This window comes from Embiotoca jacksoni, unplaced genomic scaffold (genome assembly GCF_022577435.1).
Source record: "Embiotoca jacksoni isolate LCO1_2020_lvr unplaced genomic scaffold, fEmbJac1.0.p SCAF_14, whole genome shotgun sequence".
NCBI lineage: Eukaryota > Metazoa > Chordata > Actinopteri > Embiotocidae > Embiotoca > Embiotoca jacksoni.
The window spans coordinates 17,076,716-17,094,457 of NW_027185274.1; the positions used below are offsets into that span (position 1 = coordinate 17,076,716).

Consider the following 17,742-nt stretch of genomic DNA (forward strand, 5'->3'; position numbering starts at 1 on the left):
TAGTAGTATATAAAATACATGTTCATTGTACACTGGAGACGCAAAAATGCATTTTTTGCGCATATTATTTGAGATCCTTGACATCAAGACTCATCCTTTTTTCCTGGTTTCAGGTATGGGTGGCTGGCAGATAACATTTTTGGCACACAGGCAGCAACAAATTGGAACTTGGGAATGAAATACAAAAATGCTTTTCTAAACAGCAGGGAGCAAAACACTCCGAGGAGAGAAAGCTAAACTCGCCAACAAAGCCTGCACCTGCTGAAAATGTATTTCCCCCCAACACCAGCCACCAAAAATAGGAAATTAAGGCCCGGGGAGTGGGCACTTCACTGATGTCACGTTACGAGATTTCTAAATGATGAAGTCCTTTGTGGTTTAAAAACTTCAAACAGTTACCTCCCACTGTTTTCCCCCTCTGGGAGTCACGTGCAAAGATGCCCAGTGCCTTTAAAAAGTTGAGTTTTTTTGCAAACACGTTCCTCCGATTACTTGTAAATTCCCTGGCAGAAGCAACAGCAGTTGTAATAGCGATTATTTTATGCGTTTAAGCTTTGTTTTGCCGTTGTCGTGCTGTGAATTGTGATGTGTTGAAAAGGAAACGAGAAAAATATGGCAATTAGGGGGCAAAATGGCCGACAGTCATGTTGAGGTAAAAATAAAATGAGGCCTCAGTGAAGAGAGGGTAACCAAGAGCAGCAAACTGTCTGTGGCATTTAAAGTCAAGTCCTGGGGGAGATGGTCCCTCTATTGCCCTTTACTGGTTGACTGCGGAACACATTGAAATTCCACCCACTTCAATGTAAGTCAACAGCACCAAAGCCCATCCTAATCCCTTAAAAATGAAGTTGAAGAGGAAAAGCTAATATAGTCCAGAGTTTTATGATGATTTAGGATCATTTTTGCTCTGAGAAACATACTGTATGTGCATGAACTTGAAGTGAATGTGGCGATGCATGTCTGCATAACCCTCGTCTTAGCCGGTACTGTGAAGTGCACAGTCACAACCAATTGTTCCACCAAAAAGGTTGTGATTACTGTTTACACGTGGGTAAAGAAATAATAGCTTTTAAGTATGGCGATCACAAACTTTGAACGGTGTCTGAGAGCAACGCTGCAGCTTTTATTCTGGCCATGTTTGTTAACTGCAGCCACCTTCTGTGGTTTTAACTTGTTCGTCCCAATAATGGCTGACATCCACACACGTTTCAAAAGAGATTGTGTTTGTCGCACACACACACACACACACACACAAAAATGCTATATTAAATCCTTATTGTTCCAAATCAATTCCCCGACTAGCAAAGCTACCATTTTAAAACCTTCCTATGAAAGCTAAACAGACCATATCAACAATGTCGCTAACTTATTGCTCAGCGAGGGGTTGTCGGGTTTCTCTCTGTAATATTAGAAGGACCTTAACAAGATAAAGTGCCCTGAGACGACTTGCGCCTTAACTTGACTGATGGATTGCAAGTAAGCGTCATACCTACCGTATACATAGAGGACGTAGTCGTCGTAGGCCACGCCCACAGCATTCGACGCCACACAGCGGTAGGTGCCGTTGTAGGACTTGTTGAGGTTCTCGATGTAGAGATCAGAGCCGGTGACCACAGCGTGAGGCGGCACATCCTCGTCTACTCTCAGCCAGTTGATCTGATGGGGACTGGGGAGCACAAATACCACGCACATCGCTCAGCCGCTGTCTATCCACACTAGAAATCTGAAGTAAAGGTCAAATCTGAGACGGTCCGAGGAGGGTCATTGGCAGGCCCCCCCCCCCGTCTAATGATGTACTTTTTGTGGCATGCTAACAACTGGTAACATTTAAATGGTACAATGAAATGTAAAGGTTAAGGGGGTGTTTGGACAGGCGGAGAAAGGGCTAGACGGTGGAAAATATGAAACTGAACAGACATTTCATGTGTTGAAGTGCATCCATCTGTGCGAGTGCTCGGGCTTGGACGGTGCGCGTATCTTCCAATTCAATGCTTTCGTGATACTTGGTGCGGATTTGGTAAATATATCGCCACTTTGAATGACCGGCGATTCACTGTTACAATATATTACACTTTTTTTGTTTCGTTTTTTTTTTTTAACAGCAGACGATGGGAAAAAAAGTTCAGTATTCTGGAGAGAATATAAATATCATGAGTAATATTTCCAAAAACAACACGCATCACATGCCAGTTAGCCGCTCTTAGTTTTATTTCATTAGCGCCATTGCTATAAACGGCTTTGGCTCTGCCTTAACGCTCACACATTTTCTGTCATTAGGACTGGCAATTAAGAGGTCTGCAGGCCATTACAGAAGTCTTCTACTTGGTAGATGAATAGAAAAGCTTATTGTTATAATAAAGTACTGTTGTAATTGAATGAGTCAAAGCAGAGCCATTGTTTTTTTTTTTTTTTATTCTGAAGCGCTCTGCTCGTCTGAGGCCAGAAGTGTCGACGTCGTCAGCAGACGGTCGGAGAACGGCTAGCCGTTAGCTGTTAACAGCTAGCAACACGTTGAACTGCTACCGATCACAGCGCCGGGAAAAGGTTGGATTTATTTACGCCTTTCACCGCCGCCGTTTGTTTGATCAAACGAACAGCTTTCCAGTCCACCTTGTTCATCCGTCAATGCTAACAGGCTAACCAGCTAGCTCTTAGGCTAACTTTTAGCTGGTAGCTTTTACTACCCTACCTCCGTGTAAATAAGTTAAATATCAATCCGGCAAATTGTGTATCAATTTACCACAGTAAATACTCACTGCGGTTTTCCTTCGGCGATACATGTCAAATCTAGATTGTCGCCCTCCCTGGTCAAACCTTCAGGATATGTCACCACAATCTTCACCTCTGGTTTATCTGTAGAAAAAAAAAAAGAGAGATGACTATTTCCAATACTTTCTTGTTGAGACCTTTTTCTTTTTGTCATACCTGCAGCCAAAGCTAAATCGAAATGATTGTTGGACTCTTAAGTGAAATGCTCAGAGAAGCAAACTCCCAAATGAGAGTAAAATGCCAAGAGTGAAACACAGGGGGGGAGGATTAAATGATTACCATATGTGCTCAGGAGACACCTAGTCAGTTTGCAATACCTTACAGCCAAATGATTTTATTTTCCGCATCTTATCATTGCTAGCCATAGATTACCAAAATGTCAAGTGGGTTCAGTCAAGCTTTCCTTTTTTCCTTTAAAGGTCAGACAAACGATTTATCTACCTGAAAAAAATGTATATTCTCCACCGACAACAAAAGTGAAGCTTTAACCTTACTTTGATGTTCAACTGTGTAAGGCAGCTTGTATTACCTATTCAATCAATGCATCACTTAAAAGAATATAAATAAACCCAACATTTGACACCTTTTTGTATCCAATGGGCCAAAGCACCAGGACACTAAGATTTGAAGGCCAACTGCGTGATGCATCGATAAGGCAGCGGGCTGAAGGTCAGAGGACACCATGAAAGTCTTTGTACTCGCCACCATTGTTGTAGTGAGTTGAGAAAAGTAGGCAGTAAATCCCAATGAATTTAACAATAGAGGCTCGTTGAAGCGACTTCTTTCTTATGTTACCGTAGACTGTGTGTAAAAGTGGACGTAGCGTCTGGGTCTGAAAAGTAAGTCCAATGCAGAAGTGCGTTAAACCGCAATAACACGAGGGCCACAAGAGGCTGGCTGCACCCGGGACAACTGGAGCGACTCGCTCAGGATCTGAACAGCTGGAGACAGTTTGTTGGTGGCCGAGGCCCCACAATTGGCCACAGGTAATAGATAGAGAGAGAATCTTGGACTTAGAAGATTTGTGCTTTGCATTATTATTTCAAAGACCGTAAAGAGGGTCATTACAATGGACGTAACATTGTTGTGCTCCTTTTCTGGTCCATCAAGTTTGGTAGAGTTGCAGTTAAGGATGTTTAGAACAAGTTCAATCGGCATGTCGTCATTCTTCCTTTTAGTTCGTTGGGTTTTCCCGTTTCAATTCACCTATTGTGTCTCTTTTGTTTTTACTTCCTGCCCTTGTGTTTTTGTTTTTTTCATCCAGTTCTTGAACTCGCCTGCCTTTTATTACACCATCAGCACTCTGTGGGTCCTCTCCCTTGTATAGTAACACTCATTGTCGTAAACCTTTTATTTACTCTCTCATTTAAAGTTTCGATTCGATTGAAGTAAATATGTCGGTGTTTGCTGATGTTTTTCCAGCCTCACTCTGTCTGGGTGATGAGGACAAGGAGACTTCCTGTATTTATATATTTCTCCCGAGCGTCTCTTATTCATAGAATTGATTGTGATCATCCGTTGGTTGTACCTTTGAATCACCTGCAGTGTAGTAATAGGACTGAGCCCCACAGTCGGTCTCTGGCACTGTCTATGGGCCTTGGTCAAGCTCTGAGCTTTAACACGAGCAGTTCTGGGTCACTCACACAGCACTTCCAAGTGTCTTTGAGCCAGGAGGTCCTTTACAGCTGGGTGGTCAATGATGCAGTCCACTGGCACTCCATCATCCTCTTTGGTGACCGAAAATCTCACCCGGCTTGTGACGGTAAACATCCTGTCATACATCTCCTCGACGGCTGTCTCGCCTAGAAAACCATCAGAAAGCACGAGAGAGACGGGGGGGGGAGGAACAAAACAACATTTAATGGCTAAACAACCGAAAAACAAACCTGAAGTCCTGCAGCAGCACCAGCTGCAGTGGCTATAATGAGCAAACAGTCATACCTGTTAGGAGCACATTACCTGTCAAAGTGAAATGCTTTCACATGGCATTTACATTTAATTTATGATTTGGTGCCCGAACGAGCCTTTAGAGGATTCAGGCCCGCGGCCTCGATTCTGACGAGACCAGCGAGGAGCGGCTGGGTCATATCGAGCCCGATAATGAATGCTTCTGCTGCTTGAGGGTTGAGCATTGTTGGGGCCAACCCTGCAGTAATCTGCTGCCCACTAGGCCCTAAGCTGTCAGAGGGGCATTCATTTAGAGAGCATTACAATGCCACAGGGGCATCGCATTAGCCGCAGTCCTGAGTGTGATGGTTTACTCGCATTTAATGAAGTGAGGAAATAATTACAGCCTCACACTGACCTGCAGCACACTTCCATTTCAGCCTTGTCACAGGGGAGCCCGGCTGGACTCTGGGAGGGCAAAACACAGTTGTTCCACAGTTGATGATCACCAATACACACATACTGTATGTGGCCTCTTGATGGATATTAACCCCTGTGTAACACACACCCACACACCCAATACCTGCCTACATCAAATTTAAAGTAGTGGGATTAGTGAGTGGTCACTGCACTCCAGGGTTTTAAATTTGACCACTCAGCCAACTGCAGGGAGAAAACAGGCTGTTTGAAAAGCTCACTCACCATTGGAGAAGGCTAAGTATGTAATAACAGCGAGAGTAATAATAATAATAATACAACAGCAGGAATACAAAAAAAAAAGTAGGATTGTGTAAAGGGAATCCATAAAATATAATGGGGCTTCATTTTATAAAACTGACTGCCTTTTTGTCCAAAATGAGTAAGCTATTACAGGATGTAGAAAAGCCTGTAATGTAGCTATAAAATAGATGTATTCAATATTATATATTTCTTTGTGCTGTTAATGGTAGAATACGTCTGAGTCTGGATAAAACAAGAATCACGATCGATTTTTCTTTTTTTGCTTAGATTTGAAATTGAATGCCTTAATTTAGCAGATAAAGACGAAAACCAAGACATACTGATATAGGATATGAGATATTATATTAATTATAATTAATAACATAAATATTGAGATTACTTAAGGAAACCTTGTACATTTCAGATCCATCATATCAATGAAATGCTACTACTGAGTCTGACAAGATGATCTGATGATTCAAAATGTTCAAAAACTGCAGACTTCAGATGATTCCTCAACATTGATGAACCTGATAGAGGAGATCGCATCGTATTTAAACAGCAGACCGATCGTGACCATGTTTAGTAGTTTTCCTTCAGCTTCCCTCGCGGTGCTGCGAGGTGCATGTAATTCTCAGCGGGCGGGATACCCGTCACATACATACCCGCATATTATCTTCTGGACGACAGGAAGGGAAAACTCTGTTTTAAGATTAATGCATCACTGAACATAAAAACAATCAGCTTCAGTCTCTCGTAGTCTCTCATTGTTTTTCTGAGCGTTGTCTTTTTGTCGCTGTTTCTCACTCGCTCTTTGCTGGCTTAACTTTGCTGCCGGTTTCTGCTGCTCTGCATCACGTGCTGCAACGCTGCGTTGTTCTCGGTGGAGGGAGAGTAGGAGCGCTTGTTTTTATCCAGCTGAAGTCCCTAATGAAAACGCAGCAGAATTGTTGTCATTTAAAATTGAGATCGTATAGAGCCGTGAATTAAGATTGAGATTTTATTACGATGAATAAAATCTCCGTCCCTCCGTCTGAGTAATTTGACTTCACTCTGAAAAATACCACAAACTGGGCAGTCGCAATCATGAAATTTTCGTAAAAATAATTGTGATTAACGATTTCATTTTCTTTCTGTTCAATTTACTCTAATGGCCACCATTTTGCTGCAAATCCGACAAATTGCTTCCTCCAAGTTATTGGGCTTTCCTTTCTCATTTGGCCTTAAACCAAAATGTGCCCTGTGGTGTTTGGCTTTGCAACTAAATCATTGATGTTCATGTCAATAGATGCTCATTGAAATGCAGTCAGTCAAAATTGAGAGGTTAAGCACCTTGGGAAAAACAGTTGATGGCAGTAGCGGTTTCTCCCAGAGGCCAAGGGAAGCCAGGCTTCCCCGTTTTTTTTTTTCCCACACTGTATTTGCCATTTTATTAAACATTTATTAAGATTTGATTGAACAGTTTTGTTCATTCTTTTGGGCTGTTTCTGCCGTCTCCTGCATTTTTCATTGAGTAGCGCCTCCCTAAAGGTCACATGGGGTGAATGTGTGGTGAAACATTGTATTGCAGTGCAATTTGCTCTCACATCCGCGTCCCGGAGGGAAAGCCAAGGCCGAGTTCGCTTCCCTTGATAAAATGATTAACCAATCAGATGAGGCTATTTCAAGGGAAGCTAGTCATCCTCTGCATCACACTAATCAAATCATAGCATGTCATCATCGTCATTTATTAAGAGAAGATAAACATGAACCACTTTGTATCACTGTTAGCAACATTACTGTTACTACCTTGTACATTGATACCAGCCGATAATCCGGTTACATTACATTAACTGTAAAAGAAGCAACATATTGTCTGTGTTTGTAATTTTTATTTTTATTTTTCAGCAACAAAGAACATAGATTAGAGGTCTTGTCTCACTTTGCATTTTGCCCACGGCACTGGTTGATGGTGCTAATTCCCCATGTGCCATTAAAGCAGCAGAAGAGAGAGCAAAGTGATGATGTCATTAAAAGAGCACCAGTCAAACGGCACGCGGTGGAAAAATAGCAATGGAAATATGACCCTTATTTATGCCGCCGTTTTTACACGGATTAATAGAAACAATGCTGACGATGAGAAATAGTGACACGGTCAACCGATTAGGTAATACTTGTGAGGGGTTTAGACTCACATCAGCGAATCAGTTCATCCCAAACATCTCTAGTCGCACAGACTGCTGTAATCAGTGGTTACCTGTCCCCTTCCAAATAACAGCAGAAATGTCACAGTAAGAGCTGCCACGCCACCGTGCAATCAGCAGAGCAAAGCACAGCGCATTAGAGTACATTTGTAAGGTCAATGAGGGCATTCCCAGACGCACCTGCCAGGACAAGCGTCCTAAATGCAGAAGAGTTAAGTGAAGTGGAGGGTTGTGGTGTTTTAGTCATTATTCTCAGTCAGTCAAACAAAAACAAAAACAAAAATCATAAAAATCAGTGGTGCAGTTAGACTGTGCAACAATGATGTAAGTGTACTGAGTGTGTCACACTGTGTATGTGTCCAATACAATCCTGGTGTGAAATCTCTGACAGACTCTACAATACCAATTTGAAACACGTCACATCGTTGCAGTGAATGAGCGGCGAATTGCGTCTCTACGGTGTAAATAGAAAGATTAATATGATAGCAGATGCTTTGAAAAAGCAGGAAAACAATAAACAAGCTCTGGACATAGCGCTAATACTTCTGAAGAGGAGAAGACGTGTGGACACAGTCCTGGCAAAAGAAAAGTGTCTTTTTTTTTCTCTTTCTAAACTGTTGTGGCGATTTGACCCAATGCCGATAGTCATGTAGGTGAATGCAACACTGAATGTTTTTTGACTCGCATACCTTTAGTTGTCCTCTGTTGTCTGCTTCTTTTGTCCTGCTGCAGTTGTGGATTACAGATTGTAGTTAGTACGTGTGCTATGCTTAGAATTTAAACTCAAAATTTGGATGGTAAAAAATGTTTAATCTGTCACCATCTAAACACCGAGACGGCACATATTGCTTGATTGTGTGATGTGACCCATCACCGACATGTTACCCGCCTCCCAGTCGTTTGGCGTAAAAGAGATTTTGGTGAAATGGCTCATCAAAATACAACAGAGAGAGAATACGTGGTACTGTATATTAACGTAAATTACATCTAATCTATTGAGAATCGTGACAAATAATCAAACTGCGCCTCAAATGAGCAAATTTTCCTTTAATGCAAATTTATTTGAATTTTTTTTGTTAATTACAGCTAGGACAAGTTATACATTTTTTTTTTAAAAAAAAACGCTTATTGAACCACCAATGACCCTGATCTACTGACTGTATATGTTTCAGTAAGAAGGAAATGCTCCAACCTTGTAATGTTGTCCTTTAACTTAAAGGCTCCTCAATTGAAAACAAAGAAATTCATGCAGGGAAAAAAAAAAAAAAAACAGTCAAATGCTGTTGAATTTAAGATGTTGTGATACAAAATGTGTGTTGATTATCATTGTGCTATTGTTCACATAAAAGAAGCTTATTCAGCTGGTTTGGGTGGAGCTCAGCTATGTGAAGTGTTACATGAGTACTACATGAGTAGCTCTCAGAGGACAGACCCCGGATTTAAACTGTATTCACAACTGCTTCCGGTATTAAGTACGAAGGCAGTGTGCCGTCTCAACCTTCGCTCGAAGTGTGTTTAGCTCGCCGTGTACCCGTGTACCTGTGTACCTGTGCACCAACGTGCATTGTGAGGGCAGAAAAGGTTCAAATGCGGCTTTCAAAAATGTGTTTGTGGACTCACCGTAAGTGCCGTCACGCTGTCTGTAAATGATGTAATGCAAAGTTATATAAATAACTACATTACAAGTATAAATGAAAGATAAACGACATTTGTTTTTGGTTTATTTTGGTCACGCTTCATGTGGCATGTCTTGACCTCAATCCCTCAACGGAAAGCTCGTGGACGGCTCTACTGCTGATTTTGCCTTTATGCAATGTCAAAGAGATCATTTCTACCAAATTATCAGCCTGTACTACCGCATCTGCATGAAAGTCCCATGACGTCGCTTCTCACTTTGACCTCTGCGGTGTGCAGAATACCAAAGGGACGAGCGAAACACGTTTCAAGGTCGGGAGAACGGAACAGCTCGCCCTCGTTTCTGCAGTGTCATGAAAAAAAAACAACCTCCTTAATTTCCCTTCTACTGTAAATCATTTTCCGTCGGGATCCTTCTGACTAAATTTTGTTGATTTGAGGAACAACTGAAGTACTTTTGAAACTTCTGAGTCATGTTTTGAAGATCAGACTCGTACAGACGGCGCCGTAACCGATGTACGGGCCAACCGTCACTTGTCAATTATCAGCGTCATCCGAACCCAAATGAGGAAAACAGCCGTGGATCAGGTCACGGAAGGACTCAAATCTGAATGCAGAGGAGATTTGAGAGTTGCAGCCGAGATGTCAAATCAAACGCTCTTGTGAGCACCACGCACTGATCAATCCCAGTGCAATCATGCATAGCCTCTTCTCAGGGTGACATTTTCCTTCAGTCAGTCTCCAACCCGAGTCGCCTGCCTGCCAGCTCCCCGCACGGCCTCCAACGATCGAGCCGTTTCAACATGCTTCAGACGGTAACCTGCTCTAGCGTCGGTATTACCATCAGTACAGCAGGCGGAAATAAAGATAATATCGATTTTCAACTCGCTCCACCCGCTACATTAATACGGGATAATATGTATTTCATTAGAACGGAGGTTTTCAAACTGTGAGTTGGGCGTTAGCGGGTTGTGGTGGGGTCCAAATGACGACGTCATCGTGAATAAACGTCCATAAATCTGCCTAGAAATCATAAAAAACATGACTCTCCTCATTGTTCTTGAACTTGCCTGAGAATCGTGAGGTTTGAACATTTTATTTATTATCAAAATACTTTTGAAATAGTAAGGTCAACGGAAACTACACGGTTCGGTTGAAGTTACATAAGTAACTTAGGGAAGTTAAATTCGGAACTTTATGTACATAACTTAGTCATTCAAAAGAAATCCACGTTGACTATTTGCTTTCTCACGGACTCGAACGCGTCCGGGTGGAAGTCTTGTGTTTTTTCAATCCAACGACCCCGACCTCGTCCCTGCTCTGACTTAATCACGCATTGTGCTTTGTCACATGACCTTCTTCTTCCATCCTGAACTTCTCACAACACGTTACGCTGACACGCTATCCTCTACTGGGCTGACGGCTGTATTGCACACTTTGAAGTGACACTGTGCAAGTGTTGTGCTGCAGGGGGATTTCCTGCAAACAGAAAGTTATTATTGCTTTATATAACGATTGTACAAAGGATTAGCTAATTGATTAAGTGGCTGTTCTAATATGATGAGATGGTTTCTACCTACTACTTGCTTCGTTATTTTTTTTTTATGCAGCTTTTAATTGTATCCCATGGATAAATGGTATCTTTAGTGAATGGAATTTGTTCACGTGTCAGCAGGTTGCGTTGCAGCGAGGTAGAAGGTGGGAAATCATGAAAAACTCAAAAGTTTGGAATATATATCAACAAATATGATTCCCAGAGGTCAAGTATAAAACTATGCTAAAGCTCTTTGAATTAAAGATAGGCTCAAAACCGAATAAAGTTTTTATTATGGGATTCCCCAAATGATTTGTGCTAAATAGTGAAGAATTCAACATCTTTCAAAACTGAATGTATAATGGCAGCTTTGATCGTTTAATTTAAAAGCATGAAGTTTTAAGTGTTTTTTCACTGAGATTATTTATAATTACTTTAAAAAAAAAAAAGAAGCTAAATTTAATAACTTAAAAAAAAAAAAAAAAATTCAATGAATCTCATGCGTGCAGCCTCAGATGATCGCATGCACATTTTAAAAACACATGATGAAATGCAGCTGCCCGATGGAAGGAATCTTTCCCTGTACATTAGCAGCAGTAGCAGCTGAGCATTTCATTTAAATAACATTGCTGTCATTTATGCTAACAAGCGTTTCGCCACCTTGTGCGCGGAGTGGAGTCTCTCGCCGGCCAGAGCGAGCGAGCGAGGCCATCAGTCTCCGACCTGACAGCGTGATAAATGGCTGCGAAACCAATTCGGCCAATTTGAGAGCGCGTTTAAATTGGGCGGCGAGTCTCCTTCTCGCCGTCACGACCATCTTGCCTGCACATGGACGCGGGACAGACACGATCACAGAGGCTCTTTAAAACCAGCGTGACGTGTGCATCTCAAGCTAATGAATTGTTTAGCGCGTTGGTAATGAGAAGTGATCTGGAGGACTTGACTCTCCGGCTCTCTTTATGCATCCGCTGCCACTGTAGTTTAGCCCCGCTCAGCACGTCAGCGGCGTTTCACTAATCCTAACCCCCCCCCCCCCCCCCCCCCCACCCTCACGTCTCTCCTGCACGACACTTGGCAACTCATAAACCGAAATTGACTTCGACTCCTGGAGGGAACACTGGAGGCACAGATGACATTTAGCATCAGATTCACTCTTGTCCAAATATTTCATCTCTCAACAGGCCAAATGGATCCTCTCCATTCTAATACATATATCATTTGACAACAGGCACAGAGACATCCACTCTGTGTAAATACGAGACGATTAAAATGAATACCCCCTCCCACCCCCCCCCACCTCGCTGTGCAATAAGTATACAATACATAATTGAGGACCTCTAATCATAACTGAGGTAAAAAGGATTTTTCACCAGCGCAGTTTATACATGCCTTTCTGCAACAGCCTGTAGCTGGCCGAGGGCACTGAAATGAACACGCTGTGTGCAAATAGGACGCGAGCTCTTAACGGTATTCAACCCCATATGGTCGGTTTAAAGTAAATACAAAAGACTGATGGTAAATATGTAGGGAATTTCAAGTCTGAGTGTGCATCTCTGAAATGAAAACTGCGGTATGAAAATTGCCTGTTAGGCAAATGTTTTATGGAATATCGGCAATGTAACACGAGCCCGAATTGCAGCTTGTGCACAGTTTGATCATTGCATAGTGAAGCTGCTGAATTGGAGGACCTGGAGGGGGTTCAGGAGAGAAAGGCAGCGCTGACCTCCTTCAGCTGTGGATGGCGGGCAGGATTATCCTCCTATATACACGTCACGGGCAACATAATCAGTACAACACGCATTAGTGTTTCGGAGTAGAACTGCATTTTGTTTGCGGAGGAGCCCCAACCCCCACCCAATCCCACCCTCCCCGTCCCCCGGAGACCAGTGGGCAGGCATGTGAAGCAAACTGGTAGAGGCTGTTACTCCACTGACCTGTCAGCTCCTCCTCCCCTTTCATCCATCTGATGGAGGCGGCCGGCTTGCCGCCCATCGCCGTGCAGGTGAGCTCCGTCTCGTTGCCCTCGCTGACCACGTCCTCGCGGCTGTCGATGATGGGGCTGCCCGGCGGGACTGACCCGCATCAGAGAGACAGCAGCAGGCCCACATTTACAGACGCACACACACAGTTTTGTCAACACTTAATGACATCAGTAAATAAGGAGCATGTGAATCACCTCACCGCTTGATGCCACTTAAATCCTAAAGACGGTTATTTGAAGTCATCGTGACTCATTAATTTGTTGTGCATTATTAAAGATTTGTTCCGCCAAAGGTTAAATGCCAGTTTTGCACAAGTATATATGATTACAACCTATGGTTACATGTGTGTAAAACTAGGATAAGGCACATTTCTTCTTAATCTCTTGTGTTCGTCATCACAGCCAACTTGCCGAACTCTGATTACTTGAAAGCCAAAAGTCAGCGGGGTTGCTTATTTTAAGGACTCTTCAATGCAACCCTCGGCTCAGAGCTGCTGCAGCTACGTTTCAATTGTACAACTAGAGTAATTACTTTAAAGTGCTTTTAATTCCTTTCAATCCCCCAGGATGTCTGCATGTATAATAAAGCTTAACTAGAGTAATTTCACTCCAAAGCATCAAAGTGTGGCACAGCTGACTCTCAATAGGGGAATCGTTTCGAAGCAGCCAAGTCAACATTCACCGGGATTCGCAGAGTCAACACAGCTGCCAAAAAAAAAACAGCGCGGTCGGGGCCATCAGTTTCAGCATCTGCTCCTTTTCGTTATGCTGTTAAGCACCGCGAGAGCCTAATTGGCTGACATTTTTGTTTCAGTTGCTAAAGATAACGGGATCAAAGATATCATCATTCATATTCGCTGTCTTTAATGGCGCAAAAATACAATAAAAAGTGTGTGTGTGTGTGATGTTCACACACACATGTCCTCACACCTACCCAGGACAGTGATGTCTGCGTAGGCTTCCTGAGGAGGATCTGTGTAGAGCTGGCACACGTAGCGTCCCTCATCGGAGAGTGACACATTGGACAGAGACACCCGCAGCTCGTTGTCAGAGAAGTTCACCAGCTGGAACCGGCTGTCCTTGAGAGCTGTGGGGATACATGCGAGACGGAGAGTGAGGATACGGAGAGCATGGACACGACCACGAGACACGGGGTGGGGGGTGAGTAGGGTGGGTGTGTGTGTGTGGGGGGGGAGGAGGAAGAGGACGGTGACACTGGGAGGAAATGGGAGAGCGCCGCCCCCTTCGGAGGGATTTCACCTTAATTGAGTAAAAAAAAATAAAGTGAGTTTCAAACGGAGTCACACAAGTTGATTTATAAAGCAGCTTTACAGTCCACAGGGCGCTCTCAGACAGGATAGTGTGAAGTGAGCGACTGGAGGAGAGCGCTCATGAGGAATCCTAACAAGCCGGCAACTCGTGGAAATCGTGGCTGCGGCCGGTCACGGATGGATGCGCCGCACTCGCATATTCCAGAAAAAGGGAGAGGCATTCAAACATACATAATGAATTAATCAGTGTGGAGGTAGAGCGGCTCGGATGCTTTTGCACGCTGAACCAAAAGTAGCCGGGAACATGTATACTAATGCCTGCGTAGATTGGCTAAATCCTCCTCTAACGCTATCAAACTCGGCTTCGTTATCTCTCCCAAGTTCTTACCGGCTGCTTTTCAAGTGGCTCGGCCCTCAACCCTCCTTTACATAAACAGCTTCGGCTGATTTGATCGGGAGCCCTTTCGATGTTCTGACCTGCCTTCTTTATCAAGTCCTCTCTGCATCTGTTGAGCTAACGAACTGTATTGAAACACCCCCTCCCCCTCCCCCCCCCCATGTTTAAAGCTCGGGGAGTTTATTATTCCCTTCAGGCTTTACACTTAGCAACATGATCATTACCGAAGGTCTAGGGGCAGTGTCAACACGAAACCTCCCCACCACCCAAGTAATTTCAGAGCTCTTTGAAAGTCTCACCTCAAACGGAAACAATGACACCGATGCACTTTAAGAGTCGCAGCGCCTGCTAGGGAGGGAAACCCTTCGGTGAGACGCAGATTCATACGAGGCTGTTTCATAACTGTCTGTCTGCTTACATAAGAGCACGGCGGCAGCACAGTGTTCACCATTCATTAGACTGGGCATGTTTTTACCAAAGCAATTATTATTTGCAGTTAATCCGCTGATTATTTTCAAAGTTAATCATTTGGCCTATAACATGTCAGAAATTAGTGAACCATTGTTTCCCGAAGGAAGAAGATAAGACATTCAACTTTCATCAAATCAGTGTCCCAAAACACAAAAAGTCGAAAGTTTAAGGTCAGAGGGAAAAAAAATGAAACCAGAAAATGTTTAGATTGAAGAAGACAACGGGAACAAATCTTTAGCATCTTTGTTAAAATAGACAAAGTTAATGGATGGATTAGTAAAACTGTTGAGTGTTACGGTTCACTCTCACGAGTCGCACAGACGAACGTTGACGACGAGTCGGTGAACGTAGTCTGACATTGAGCAGCTAAAGAGCCGGACGATTTCCTCCCCAAATTACAACTGTATGTTTTAGGGATGCGGCACGAGTTTCCAATATTCAAATAGTCGTTATAATCTACGAAATCGATTAGTACATGCGACTATCGTTCTTCCTTATTTCCTCTGTTTGATTTTTTTTATATTATATTTGATTAATGTCAGTAGTTTTGCTTGAAATGCCCATCCGGAGTGTGTTTCTGTCTGTACTTTTGACCTTGCATTTTCTTGCCGAGTCGACGTGGTCAGGACTCGGGTTTGAAATAGATTGTTTGCGATGACAGTCATATTTATGTTGCCAGGCAACTATGCCATCTAAATGAAGTAAATTTGAAGTTTTTATGTGTTTTTAATGTAGTGCCAAGGATAATGCAAGTGTCTTTGTTAATTTCAGAGCGACACAGCTGTGATTGTTTATCTAGCAAACGTACTACGAGCCCATGTGATCGTCCGAGGATGTGTCGGTCTTAGAATAAGTGTGGTCAGGATGGTCAGGAACATCGCTGGTGCTTTGCGGTTTTGAGGCAACGGAAAAGGATTGAACAGCAAAAACCTGTTCTTAAGTTATTGTCGCAGTATTTTACTGTTGTTTTGAGGGCTGCTTTATTGAGGTAGTAATATGCACCTACATAGGAGAATGCACAACACACAGTTTACACACACAAACATGCAAACGATTAAAAATAAAAAGATTACAATGGGAAAGATTATTATTGTGAACAGCAATCAGCTGAATCTGCACACGAGCAGAGAATCATTCCTTACTTCTTGTTTCTTTCTTTGACACGCCGATGAGTTTATTTTCATTTTAAAAACACACCTACGATGATTAATTACGACAGTAAGGACAACCTCTTTGTGCCTGATTTAGCGTTCACATAATCAGCAGTAAAAGGTTCTTTGGATTTTAAGTAAATGCAGTGACCGTGCGTTTTAGACCGCTGTTGTTGTGACATACTTGTTGTCGAACTGTTGGTGGAACCGCATTTCCGCGTGGTCGACCACCTCGGGAGTGTAAATCCAGAATTCGCTCTATTTTAGCTGCGTTCTGGGTTTCTGCTAACTCCTGAGCTTTTCATTACTAAGAACGACTGGCCACTTTGTACAAACACTCCAGTGAGAGCGCCCCGCGGAAGTAAACTGAACCGGTGGTGTTGTCGACAGACAGCTGAACAATGAGCTGGAACTCCACAAACCTCCACGAAGTCGAAGGGGAGCCGCAGCTCAGGCTGATCGCATTGTCACATTGTTTTCACATTGTCAGTTTATACGTTGTTATTATGAAAATAATGATTACAACTGCTTTAAGAATTGACACCAGGTTTTTCAGAGACTTTTAAACCTGCAGGGGTTTTGATGCTGAAAGGAAAATATTTTGGCACAGTGTGACTTTAAACATTAAAACCTTTGTAGCACAAAGTCAGACGACTCCTGAGGAACGTTGCGGTGAATAAATAATGCTGTTCAATTGCATCACCATCCACAGAGCTCCACCTTCGCTGATAAAGGCCCATTTTTTCCATTTCAGATGACAACTCTGCCAAATTGCATGTCATTTCGCATATATCTAGCAGAATAAATGCCTCATCCTAAACAAGGCCCGCTCGGCTCCTACCTATGACATAATTCATCTTTATTTGCTGCAGCAGAAATTTGTTTACGCGGCCTTCACTGGTTGCTGTAAAGCTGTTTTCATTTTATGTGCGGCTGCCACTTTGCTCGTAGCTGCTGTTCTTGTAGCTCCTGGTGTGTCTCTGTGTCGCTGCTGTTCACTTTCTTGTACACAAAGATCTGCCACTGTGCCGGCGGCCCCGTTGACAGGCAACAATGCCACTGGCCGAGGGGGGCTCCCCACCGAACCAGCAGAACGGAGCCTACAATAGCGCTGCCATGGGCTTCACCGGACCCCGTCACCACAAACACAAATGCACAAACACCTCTGGCCGCCTGTCAGAAAGCGTGACGTCTATTCGCGTTTGAATTGTACATAAACAGAAACGGTTTGTTCTTAAGTGACTGAATTGACTTAGTGGAGACAAATGATGTGTTTACAGGCCCACATGGAGCAGCTCAATAAAGACTGAAGGAGGAAAAGGTTGTCAACCTCGTGAAAAGATTTCCGTAACGCTGCAGAGCTGATATCGATTGTCGTGCCAATGCAGGAGCATGAGTTTTCATTGTTGCTTTTCCATCTGCTCCTTTCGTTGTCTGAATAAATATATTTTTAAGGGGCAGAGTGCGACACCATCGGTCCATTTCTCTCCGACGTATACGCTCAGGCGGCTTTGGGAGATTTGTGCAAATATGACAAAAGATGTGTGCTCAAACTCGCTGGATGCGATTCACGTGAAACAAAATGGGGCCCTCATCTCGCCACCTCCACTTGTGAAATAACAGCTGGGGTGCAATATAGACCGAACTGAAGAGTGTTTATTGTTCACCTTGAATCTTGGCTGAGATCCCAGATGTAAACAAGTTTAAAAAAACCACCAAAAAAAACCACTGAAACAAAAGCTC

The 17,742-nt window shown here is 43.2% G+C and overlaps 1 protein-coding gene across 3 annotated transcripts in view; it reads right to left on the reverse strand.

Annotated features, from left to right (window-relative positions):
- cadm1b (cell adhesion molecule 1b) overlaps positions 1–17,742 on the reverse strand; it is a 161,332-nt gene that overhangs the window by 24,633 nt on the left and 118,957 nt on the right. For all 3 annotated transcript variants that reach the window (XM_069148363.1, XM_069148362.1, XM_069148364.1), the window contains exons 4-8: positions 13,644–13,796; positions 12,663–12,800; positions 4,413–4,571; positions 2,757–2,853; positions 1,494–1,666 (exon numbers count right to left, since the gene is read on the reverse strand). In XM_069148363.1, the coding sequence (XP_069004464.1) occupies positions 1,494–1,666; positions 2,757–2,853; positions 4,413–4,571; positions 12,663–12,800; positions 13,644–13,796 (720 nt within the window). The remainder of the gene's footprint in view (positions 1–1,493; positions 1,667–2,756; positions 2,854–4,412; positions 4,572–12,662; positions 12,801–13,643; positions 13,797–17,742) is intronic.